The following is a 12,293-nucleotide window of genomic DNA, read 5'->3' as shown; positions in this document are numbered from 1 at the left end:
GATGCTTAGAGGGTACCATGGCACCCTCACTCCGCACAGCTGTTTCTGAGGTCCAGACCCTCCCCCAGAGCTGGGACAGTTCCTCCCATCGCTTCCTTCCTCCAGCATCAGAAAGGGGAAGCGGGGGTCGTGTGTGTGTGTGTGTGTCACGCAATCGCCGCTATCCGGCAGAGCTTTCCCTCCTGCCAGCGGCGTGGCGGAGCGGGGAGTCCCTGTGAGAGAGGCTGGGCTGGGGTCTCGAACCTCAGGGGAAAAAGCGGGAAATCTCCCAAAGTCCCGGTACCTCAGAGGCTGGCCCTGCCTCCCCAGGACGACCAGCTCACAGCTGCAGCGGGCTCGGAGGAAGGAGGGGAGGGAGCGGACTCTCTTGCCCCGCCGCAGGGGCCGGGGCACAGCGCTGCCTATCCCACGCCCTTCCTCAGCCCTGAGACCTCCGATCAGCACCGCGGGGCAGCTCCCGGCGGCACCGACCCTCGGGCGGAGGGAGGGGCGGCGGAGCGGCGCCACCGCTGTCCCGCCCCCTCCTTCCCCAGAGCCCAGGCTCCCCCTCCGCCTCCATTTCCCGGCGTGCGGCGCGGGCGCGGGGCAGGAAGTCTCGTGCGCCTGAGTCAGGGGCGGCCGGGCGGCCGCTGCCGGGGGTGGGCGATGGCACTGGAGACCCTCTCCCCGGACTGGGAGTTCGACCGCCTCGACGACGGCTCGCAGAGTGAGCGCCCGCAGGGCGGGCCGGGCGGGGCCGGGCCGGCGGGGCTGCGGCGGGAACCGCCTCGGGGCGGGGGGGAGGCGCGGGCTGAGCAGACGCTGCTCCCCTCCCGGACCCCCCCCGCTGCACCCCGCGAAGAACGGGAGGGAGGAGGAAGGGAGGGAATAAGAAGGAGTCACGGGAGCTGAGCGAGGTCGCCCTGCACGGCTTCCCCCGCGGACCCTGCCCTGTGCCCCTGCCCCCGGCTCATCCCAGCGCTGATCCGCCCCCGGCCAGGCCTGCGGGGGTGGGCGGGCGCCGTGACCTTTTCCTCCCACCAGCCTCTCCTTAGTTTTCGGGTTTTTTTGGGGGTGGGGGTCGTGGCCTTTCCAGACCTTCATCCTTTACTCCCTCTGAAGAGTCGCCTCCGGTGCCCCGCGTATGGCGGGGAGGGCCAGGCTGCTTGTGTGACACTTGCCTTGCGCGAACCGGGCAGGACAAACCGATGCTTGTCGTGAGGATGGTGTTTCTTTCCTTCCCGATCATTTCTCGTAGCTCACAAATTTGTGCAGTTGCTTTCTTGGTTATCTAGGGAACTCACATCAGGATATGTTGCACGCAGTTAGTTGTGTAGCTTTCATTGGTAAAGGCTTTCTGGCAGGGCATCAGGTGGTCACTTGCAGTTTAACCTTTAGAATGTAGTTAAATAAAAAGACCTTGTGATCATGAAGTCTTTGACAGTGAGTTCGTGTGCCCGTCAAAATCCACGTTTTACTCAGCCTGTGGAGGTGACCTACTTTCTAAACAGGGAACGTATATAGTTGTCACACTGTAATACACACTGTAAAGTGAACTGTGCCAAATTAATTATACCAGGTGTTGCTGTGAAAATATGCCACTCATGGCCCAACTGTTTAACATATAATGTCATCCCAAGGGATGATACTGTTTATGCCATATTCATTTAGTCTGGATTTCAGTGGAAATTGAAGCTGCCTTGAGCAGAGCTTTTTACCAGTTCTCTAGTTGTGAAAAGGAAAATGCAGCTTTTACTCAAAATGCCAGATCTCCACTAGTTTGACCATGACATTATGTGCAGCTACAAGAAATTTCATGACATAATATGCTCCATTACCACCATCTTGAGGGTGAACAGACTGATCTTCCATCGAGAGCAGCACACAGTGTTCTCCTAGAGAAAAGCCAAAGAAAAATCCTGTGACTTGAAAAGTATTTTGTACTTATTGTCTACTTTCACGTTGTATCGCTAACCTTTAGCAATTACAACATTTTCAACTAAGGACACAAGACACTGAGTAAGTCTGGTTTGTTGCATCTTTATCCTAGATATGTATGGATGTGGCACTTGTAAATCCTGCTGTGAAAATAAGTTCATTGAACATTGACATTACTGATTGTATGGAAGAAGTTACGATTAAGTTGGAGGATCTGTGCTGCTGAGTTGATATCTTGCGTTGTCCCAACTATAATGCTTTTGTTTTGTCACATGAGGAGAAACTAAATCAAACTTTATTGTAAGCAGATTATACCTTATGAAGTGTGTACGCTGCTCTGAAGAAAAATATGAGATCTGCTTTCTATGATTTCTTTTTATTCATCCATGTGAGCCAGTTTGTTTAGGAAAATCCTTCTGCATCTTAAAAAGCTTCCCCCATCTCCAAGTAATTTTTTATCAGTTCAACTCTGCCTATCTCTAATTAGCTAAGAGCTTTCACTCTCTTGTCTCTCTAAGGTAGTGAGAAATTATTCACACCTGTCTCTATTTTTATAGATGATCAGTACAAAGTGGCAAATTGATGGCTATCAATAATTAAGTATTTTTAAATATTTAATATTATTTGAGCTGTAGTGTTGTTCAAGTCCATCATTTGGCTGCTGGAAAGGTGACAGTCTGTGGGTCTCTAGCAAAGCGCTGTTGAGAGGTTTTGTTTGAGAAATGCATGTTTTGTAGGGAATTGGTTTGAACAGCGCTGCCAGTTTCCAGTTTATGACTTGGAAGCTTGTTCTGTTCTTCCTATAAAGCCCCAATGACTGTCAGTTTGTCTGCTCTTCGTTTGTCTTTTGTGTGAAGGGAGTAGTTGTGATTGTGGGAATATCACAGCATATCTCTATAATAATGTCTCCGTGCTCCAGATTTTCTAGAAGTAAAGGGCTGAAGCTGACATGGTGCTGGTTAAATGCCATTCAGCAGGGCTGTGCATCTGTTGATGTTTTACTGGTTTTCTGCAGTAGAGCTTCCAGAAGATGCACTGGAAGGAACCTGAAAGATGAGATGAATTTGATGGAATAGAATAATTGCTGATACAACTCAAGGGCTCTGCAGCAGTGCCTGGAGTGCATACTGCTGATGGAGAGCGTTTTGCTCACTTGTTTCTTATCTGTTTACATGAGATTTTGTCTCCTGTTTTGACAATGCCTGTGCACTGTCTAGGCTGGATAGGCTTTGCAATCTTTGTGTCCTTACAATTGGCATTGCTGCTGCTTTCAAAGTAGTATCTTAGAATTAGTGCAGGACTTCACTGTAATAATTTTTCTGTCTCAGTCTCAACCCTTCTGTGCATAGTCATTCTCATCTTTTCCTTATGAATTTGTCTTTATTCAGTCCTCCCCTTCTGCCTGGTGCAGTTCTCAGTCAGATGTTTTTGTGTTTAAGTGAAAATTGATTCAGCAGTGCTTTCCCAGCAAAAGAAACTGCTATTTGGCTCAGTTATTTGCAATGAAGATGAGCAAGAGGTTGAACCTGCAGAATAAAAGAATATATTGTTTGTAACTTTCTAGACCAGTGTACTTGCTGAAATGTGAAAAGGGCACATATTGAAGCTTCATGAAAATTGAATGCTTGTTTAAGAAAAGTTCGGTTGTTCAGCTGACCTGCATTCTCTAACTGTTTTAGATAATCGTATTTCCAATGAATAGCAGAAGATCACAAGCTGTTAGATTTGGTATCTAATTATGGGGAAGACACTTTAGTCTTCACAAAAGAATTGTACTTCCTTACTTAGTTTAGAAGCCCTGAACTGTAATCATTCACTCTGCACTTCAGATTATGCAGCTAAATCAGTACTTGTATATAATTTGGGGAGAAGTGGGGAATGTCTTAATGTGGGAAGAAAAAAGATCAGGATAGAGAGAATTAAACTTTTTTTGGACCAATTGCCTTTAGATTTACTTTGGTAATTAACACCACCATTCCTGGTGTTTGACCAGCTGAATGTTAGCCTTTGAACCTCCTGGCCCCTGACACTAATAGGACAACTGTGCGTTTCAATGTCCAGCAGAACAAAAATTCTGCTTGGGGAAAGTGAATTTGCAAGTGGAGGGAACGATTAAAAGCCATAAGCTTCCCATGTAATGACCAAATAACTTACTGAGAGGTAGCAGGGAGAGAGTGGAAAGAGGATTGCTAGTAATTCAACTGCTACTCAGGCCAAAATGATTAGACCCATTGCCTTGAAGTTCTGATATAATGGCCTGCGTACTGGTTCAGCTGATGGTTAAACTCACCCGCTGTGTTACAATTTCTGCAGTCATTTCTTTGCTCAGAATCTTGTGTGATTGTTAAGGTCTTAGTCTGGCAATATATGTACCTTTATAATTTTCTGCAAACTGCTTAGATGTTTGATATTCTCTAAGTAGTATTTGAATTTCTTTTAAACTGACACTAAGTTATAGGATTGTTTTTAAACATGAACTTTGTATTAAAGATGCAGTTCTAATAAGGAAAACTGCTGCAGCAAAATGAGGAATACAGGACTAAAGCTAAATAGCAACAGATTAAATAGTTTTTAATATTTTTTTTGATATTGCGGTTTATTGAGTTGTTCATAAAACTGTATAATTATTATCAATTTTCAGAAATTCATGCTGAAGTGCAGTTGAAGAATTATGGAAAATTTCTTGAGGAATACACATCTCAGCTGAAGAGAATTGAAGATGCTTTGGATGACTCTGTTGGAGATGTTTGGGACTTCAGTCTTGATCCCATTGCTTTAAAGGTCTTCATATATTTACTATACATTGCAACTATTACTTTCCTAGTTTATCCTTCCCTTCAAAACCTGAGAAGTAAAAGCTTGATGCATTTATGCTTTTAAAACTTGACATTTGTGTTTGAGAAACCTATCCAGTACTATTTTAATTGTCAAATAATTGATAAATTGTTGCATATCACAAGAGAAGATGCTTTCATATTATTATTTTTTAGTCTTTTGGATACTAGTTGAAGTTAAATGAATTTCTAATTCTTCATGTATTGGGAAGGCTAGTTCCAGCAAACTTCTTCCTTGGGGGTATTGGTGTTTTTATCTGGGATTTGGGGTTCCAGGCGAGCTCACTAATAGTTGTAAAACCGCAGGACGAACTGTGTGTGTATTTATAGCTTGTGTTTTGACTTAAAGACCTTGGTACAGTGTTTGCCTCCTTCCAGAGGAGGCTGTTTTCTTGGTCATAAGTTCTCTGTCCTCTGTGGAGCATTATTTTTTTCTCTTCACTGAATTTGGAGACAAAATTTAAAAGCACTACTGTTGCCATACGGGACTTGTCTGTGCTGAAGATGCACTCTCAAGCAATTGTCTGTCTGAATAGTTTGAGTAAATTATATGTAGAGCCACCACAGTACTGGAGGACCGGTCAACACATGGCTGACTTCAGTAGAAGATGTCAGTGCCTGCATAGAGATATATTTTCTGCTTCCTGTTTCCGGCATTTAGGATTCTTAATTCAAGTTTTAGCTTTCCTGAGCTGGGTTTTTTCCTACTTCATAATCACCAGGCTTTTGCTTTTCAAGTTTTGTACGTGAATTGTTGTAAATGCTATATAGTGTACCCAGTTATTTGCCTTTCTGCCTGGAGTGAATGAAAGATACTTCCATGTAAATGTGAAGAGCGAAGGTTTCCTGCAGTGCAGGTTGCCAGTAATGTGCAATTATTGCTCTCTTATTGCAGACCCTATTTGAGATTAAACTGGGGAGAATACATGGCTAGTAGGATAAGTGTATTTTAACCAATGTTTTTTGAAGTTGTTAATTTGCTATTTTTGTTTGCTTGTTTTGTTTGTGATTTTTTAATTTATTTTTTTTACATTTTAATTGTAGCTTTTGCCATATGAACAGTCCTCCCTACTGGAGCTCATAAAGACAGAAAACAAGGTAAATGCTTTATGCTTAGAAGATAAAAAAGTTATTCTACCTAAAATCAAGCCCTCTAAATGTGAATATGTTTGTAATCTGTGTGGTTTTTCCCCCTTTGAGTCTAGGTTCTAAACAAAGTAATAACTGTGTATGCTGCTCTTTGTTGTGAAATCAAGAAGTTAAAATATGAGGTAAATTCAACTAACTTTTATTACTATGTGTGAAAATGTTTGCAGATTGGCAAGCTGATATATAGATTTATTCTTTAGCAGTAAAAGAAACAAGATATGATGACTAAATAATTTTTGTAGCATGATTACATATATCCTATTTATTAAAAAACAAATTTCTGCTTTTGTTGTTAGGCAGAAACTAAATTTTATAATGGCCTCTTGTTTTATGGAGAAGGAGGTAAGTAGCTCCCTTTACTGTAAAAGTTTGTAGTTTTGAATTATTACTTCTGGTTATATTAAATGCTACAATAACTGTAATTTTATAATATGGATACGTGATTTCTGTGTCTTTAACTGATGCACACCAAATAACAAACTTTGAGGTTATAGGGATATATGTCAGTGTCTTGTGACTGTCTTGAGTGAGCTTAAGATAATAATAAGGTTTATCCTAAAGCCCTCTTACCTGCAGTAAGTATTGTTACATTAACAGGAAGTTTTGTTGCAGCCTTGTTTAAATGAGAAGTAGGGAGTGTGGGCTGCTGCTGGTGTATTAAATGTCTAACCTACAGCTTTACTACAGCAGCAGCTATTTTTCCAAGTATGACATTGAAAACACATATTTCACATGTAAACACATTGTAAACCAACTTATTTCCTACTGTGACTAGATTTTACATTGGTTATAACAAAACAATAAATCTGTGATTTGACCATAATAAAACAGTAAAACCGTTAATAAATAGCTTGGCCAAAGTCCTACCTCCTTTAGTATGCAATCAGTTATTCCAAGAGTAGTTGGAGAGTGTTAATGTCACCTGGCCTTGAAGTGCAGGTAATAGTACTCCCACTACTGTTTAGACCATGATGTAACACAGGCACAAGTGATTGTAAGTCACTTCAATTGCCAAATCACGAGACCTTGCTTTAGGTGAAAGCTGCTTTTTGTCTTGGACTTAAACTGGTAACTCCTGTGAGTGACTGGTCTTAAACTTCTACCTTAAAAGATGCTAGTGCAGGAATAAGCACAGATCTTGATCCTGAGGACTGAATGTATCAATGAGTTGATTTAGAGACCTATTGCCCAAGTTTATTTTCTATTTCAGTAATTTGAGAGAAAAGTAATACAGTAGTGTTGTAGAAGGGCATTTCCAAAGCTTTTCAAGAGCCTTGACTGTAACAGAAATACCAGGCAATGTGAAATCTTTGAGCTAGGAACTGTTTAAGTGCTATATAAGATGACTGTTGCAGTTAAGAAACGTGAAAAAGTGTGGGGGTATGGTAGTTTTTTTGGTGTTTTTGTTGTTTTTTTTTTCTTCACAGATTCTCATGTCTTATTAGACATGGCTTTAAATATTTTAAAGTCATTGCTGCCAAAATGATACTAGGAGATCCCTTAAAACTTCTCCATGTTTGTAGCATGAAAAAGTCAGCCTGTAGCAGATTAGTATGTTACAGTAGCAGTTTGTTCCTGGTGGATATTGTGCAGAGAGTACTTGGGAATGGCAGGAATGGAGAGGTGAGCCTTCTGTGGGTTAGGCAGGAATGCAGAAATTTATATTCTGTGCTTCCTTATCCCTACTTGTAGCATTTGCTTTGATAACAGCAAGCTTGCTTACTTTAAACAAGTGACAAAGTTACTGGCTTAAGGGTAGTTGAAATTTAAACAAATACTGTACTGGCTTTTTCCAGCTGTGTAAAGAAACATTTTTTTCCCCCCATCTCATCTTTGCAGTTGCTAGGGATAGTCTAGGAACTTTATTAAATAGTTGGATAGGTTTTTGGGACATACACTAAACAGAGTAAAGGTGACATTAAATGTGTGAAGGGGAAACAATATTTAATATCTTGTCCCAGAACTCCATCTTAGAGAAGTATGGAGACTGCTTTAATCTCTGAGTACTCTGAAAGAACATATTTTACGATGCAATAAGACCTGCATTTCTTAGGCAGTAAACTTGCAATTATAAGCCTTTTTTGCTCAGTGGCCCAATAGAAAAATTGAGTCTAGAGCATCAATCTGTAATCACAGTAAAAAAACCAGTATTTTGTCAGTTGGTGTTAAAACTGCTCCAGATGACTGAAACAATTTGGCATTGGTGAGGTAATTATTGTATTTCATAGTATTCTGTTAGTGTTCTGTGTCATACAGATAATGCTGTGAAGCTGTGGTGATGAGCCAGTTCTTTTGTGCAAGATGATATGTAGGAAAAAGAAAATCAATTTCTTGAGGAAAGATTTTCCTTCTGGTCAGTCATGTAGTATATTCTTTCAGTAAATAATATCTGGATATTCCTTGCAGTATAAATACCTAATGCTGTCGTACAAACTTCTTAAAAATGGAAACTTTTATATGAAGTTACATAATACATATACCTTTAAAGAATTATGTTTCGTATTCTTTATTTTCTTTCTGGTGGTGGAGACACTTTTTCCTGCTTTGTATCTAATTTATAAATAATGCAATTTTTATTAAGAAAGAAACTTCAAAAATAAGTCCAGCTTAGGAAAGCAAAATTAAGAGTTTTTGAGGCTCCATCAATATGCTTACAATAGTGCACTCCACTTGTATGACAAACAAATGGCTTGGAGGGCAAGCTTCAATGTTAATTTAGCAGGTGTAACACAGGCTTTTGGAAGTGTTGACAAACGTTTCTCTTTTTAGCCACAGATTCCAGCATGGTGGAGGGAGATTGCCAAATACAGATGGGAAGATTTGTTTCTTTCTTGCAGGTAGCGTATATTTTGATTTTTTGACAGCAATTATAATGTTAATTTTACTTGCAAAGTGGATTTAACAGCATGCCTTATCCTATCTGCATCTTGCTGAAAGGCATTGCAGTCATTTGATGTATTACTATGTTTTGCCTGCAGACCTGTCACAAACGGCTGATGTATCACACATTGTTTTGAGGTTTTTTTATACTTGTCTTTGGAAGTCTAATGAGAGAAGAAATTACACTTCGTGTAATTGCTCAAAGAAATTAGAATTTACTTAAGAAAATTTCAGTATGAGAAGATAAATTGAAGTTGTTTTCATTTAACAGTAAAGTTAAAGCTAGCTATTTTTATGGTTTTGATTATAAGTTTTGGTTTTCATTGAACATTGGAAATGGATTAATTTTTCTATGCATGTTTTTTTAGCTGATAGAAGAAAGCAAAATTAAAACATGTACGTGGGAAAAAATTGCTTGTGAGTCATTCAAACTTTTGTGGAATAACACTCATTTCTTATACAGTTTGGTAGTTCAGAGTCCTTTGCATGAAAACAGGATCTGTTTTTCTTCTGAGGATTTCCTGTGCTCTTGGGTTTCAGTCTACTGTGGAGTTTTTTGTCCTTGATATAACTTAAATGACTGTCCTGTTCCCAAAAATGTTTCTATTTTTATGCAATATTGCTTGTAGTGAGATATCTGTGTTCAAGTAGAGAATATGCAAGAAGCTTCTAGAATGTTTAAACAAATTCTAGTTTAACAAAGGTTAAAATTCCTCTTCTTGCTGTATAGTTGCATAGCAGTAGTTGTTAACTGAGTCATAATAGGTTGAATGTTATAGGAAGTTATTTCTCAACCTCTTTTACCATGCCCAAGCGCATTAGGATCTCTTAGATTTTTTTTTTCCCTGTTTTCCAAACTTTTTGTCCTATCAAATGTGTAGGTTTCATCCTTCATCCTCTATTTCCTCCTATCAGATGTTTGAGACCTTTTAGTGATTCTGAGATGGTGCTACTGTACATTTGTGTTTTTCCCGAGTCCAGGTGGAAGTTGAGAGCAGGATCTGGATATCTCTGCATATTGCAAGCCCACTCCGTAGAACAAGTTTTTTAATTTATGGGATATATGCTGATATGTATATTTAAAGGGTAAACACTTTACAGAAATACAGGAGTATTGCTTGTGAGCCCCCTTTGTATATATGCTACGATGGGTTACCCCTAAGGGAGGGTTTACTGTGCTAACAGATGTGTATTGCTTAGGGTAAAGCTATGAGGGAAATGTTTTCCTCGTGGACTTTGTTCTTTTTCACCTATTGTGTTCTCCTAAATCCACTCGGAGTAGTCTATATCCATAGACTAGGAAATGCTGTTCTGGTCAATGTTGTAAGCATATCCCCAAGGATGGTGTGAAAATATGAAGTTGACAAAAGAGGTGAAAAGTTGCTTTCATAGAGCTAATGTCCACCTATTGGTTTATTGGCTCTTCTGAGTTTGGGATTCCTTGATTAGCTATATGCAATAGCCTCAAATTCGCTATGTCAAAACATTTTTTTTTAAATATTGCCAAAATAATGCTCTGAAAACACTGGTTAGGTACTCTTGATTGTGCAGAAGACAGTATATTTGAAGAACTCTAAAATTATAATCTTGCCTGTGTTATGTAGTTGCTAATATGCATGTGCTGTTAAATTGGACCATTTCCTGGAAATTTTAAAATGGCAAGTGGTGCTTCCCCCCCTCAGGAAACATGATCTCTGTTGTCTATTAATCCATTCCTCTGGAATCTGTTGGCTTATTTCAGCTGCATTTGTTAGAGCAATACAAGTATAAGAAGTAATGTTTTGTGAAAACTGGTGACTAATAGAAGGCAGAAACCCAAATAAGATCTATTTTTGATGGAGAGGAGACAGAATTCAGCTGTTAGCCAGTTTTCTGGCAGGAGTGGACGACTGGCTGCTTAGCCAGTGTGGGCTGTCTGCTATGGAGCCATCCGTGGGCTGACTGGCCAGAGTCATCACACACGGACTTTTCCCCAGTGGGATTATAAAGTGCATTAATGAGCAATTAATTGCAGTTAAGGGAAACTCAGATTAGTTTCTCCTGTTGCTCAAGAAATGCCTTGTTAAAGTCCATTATAGAAACTAAGATAGTCCATTATAGAAACTAAGATAGTCCTTTACTATCAGGGTTGACACGTTATTACTCACTGTGTGTTACGTAACTGAGCTCAAGTTCTGCTTTAGCCAAGCAAATCTCTCAAAGACATTGACTTTGTTTGTTTGCTTGTTTTAAAGCAATATTATGTGTCTTACCACTCTTATGGTAGGTACAGGCTTCTGTGGTAATTTCTAATTCGAATTTGACTATCACCAGCATCCAGAGTGTGACTCTTAAATCTAGTGGGGAAAAAGCGTAGCCTCTGCTCCCAGGGATATTGTTGCTGCAAGTCCTTGGGCACCGTCGCCAAGTCACTTCATACTGTCTTTGATATACACAGTCAAAGTTGTACTGGAAGCTTGTGTTTGGTAGCTTCTTAGCTTAGTCCCAGATTCCTTTTCAGAGCTGTTAGTAGGATGTTTGCCATCGTGGTGTAGATCTGTCCGCCGACTTGGATTAGGGATGTAGTTGGAGCTCAGGCTGCAAGTTCAGTAGTTTATGTTTGTTGTTTTTGATGTAGTGGCAACTTGTGTATGAGGAAGCTCTATCCATGTATATGCATTTTATTTTCTGTATTTCAGGAGCTGTCTTGCTTTGTTACCCGATGTTACGAAGTGGTGGTGAATGTAGTTCATCAGTTGGCTGTTCTGTATACCAGCAACAAGTAATTATTCCCTAAAATGCTGTATTGTTGTAATGTAGTTAAATGTCTAAAATATGAATGTTCTATTTAAGGCATGGTCATTTTTGGAATATTGTTGTCTAGAGATATGGCTAGTGCTTTTCTGTGAAAATTTGGGCTTCGTCAACTGTTACGAAAGTGGTTTTGTTTGATTTTTCAGAAAAAACAGTGCTTATATATAATGAGATACAAGAATTTTATTTTTTGTCATTTTTTGATGGGGCAATTAGTCTTTATGTTTAAGAGATATTGTTTTACATTTTCATCCTTGCTCTGTTTGAGAGATTCCTCCTGTTGGTTGATGCAGTAGTTACCAGTAATTTCAGAAGCTTAAAAATCAGATCACTTCCACAGTCTGTTTTAAATATGTAAATATTGGTATATATTCCTCACAGAACAACCATGGTTTTAACACCTGAAATTGAGCTTAGTAAGGGCTGTTTGGTTTACCTCCTTTGAAAACTGAAGATAGTTTAGTTCTGAATAGAATTGTTGGATTAAGCTTTCAATATCACTGCAGGATTCTCGATTCCTTCCCCATCCCCCAGTAGGATAGCAGCATTCTTCTCAGTTTTATTTGTTGCTTTTATTTTTGCCTTACACCACAGCACAAGGTAGACTTTCTGTGTGGTGCTGGATGTGTAACTTGGACATGGCTTGATTAAATATGTGAAGTGATTTTGATTTTTGGGCCCTGAGGCTCTGTGTATCAAGGCGACTTGTCATTAGCAAAA

The 12,293-nt window shown here is 39.9% G+C and overlaps 1 protein-coding gene across 6 annotated transcripts in view; it reads left to right on the top strand.

Moving 5' to 3' along the window:
* The first annotated feature begins 578 nt into the window (after positions 1 to 578).
* WASHC4 (WASH complex subunit 4) overlaps positions 579 to 12,293 on the top strand; it is a 43,054-nt gene continuing 31,339 nt past the window's right edge. For 5 of the 6 annotated variants that reach the window (XM_027680433.1, XM_027680434.1, XM_027680432.1 and 2 more), the window contains exons 1-7: positions 579 to 706; positions 4,559 to 4,698; positions 5,796 to 5,849; positions 5,957 to 6,022; positions 6,197 to 6,242; positions 8,670 to 8,737; positions 11,459 to 11,541. In XM_027680433.1, coding sequence (XP_027536234.1) covers positions 646 to 706; positions 4,559 to 4,698; positions 5,796 to 5,849; positions 5,957 to 6,022; positions 6,197 to 6,242; positions 8,670 to 8,737; positions 11,459 to 11,541 — 518 coding nt within the window. In that variant the 5' untranslated portion in view covers positions 579 to 645. Of the gene's footprint in view, positions 707 to 4,558; positions 4,699 to 5,795; positions 5,850 to 5,956; positions 6,023 to 6,196; positions 6,243 to 8,669; positions 8,738 to 11,458; positions 11,542 to 12,293 lie in introns of those variants that run through there. The other variant, XM_027680435.1, reaches the window with a different exon arrangement.

This window comes from Neopelma chrysocephalum, unplaced genomic scaffold (genome assembly GCF_003984885.1).
Source record: "Neopelma chrysocephalum unplaced genomic scaffold, ASM398488v2 Primary Assembly neopelma1_59, whole genome shotgun sequence".
NCBI classification, from domain to species: Eukaryota; Metazoa; Chordata; class Aves; order Passeriformes; family Pipridae; genus Neopelma; species Neopelma chrysocephalum.
The sequence above is the reverse complement of the archived record's forward strand: the minus strand, read 5'-3'. Positions and strand labels throughout refer to the sequence as shown.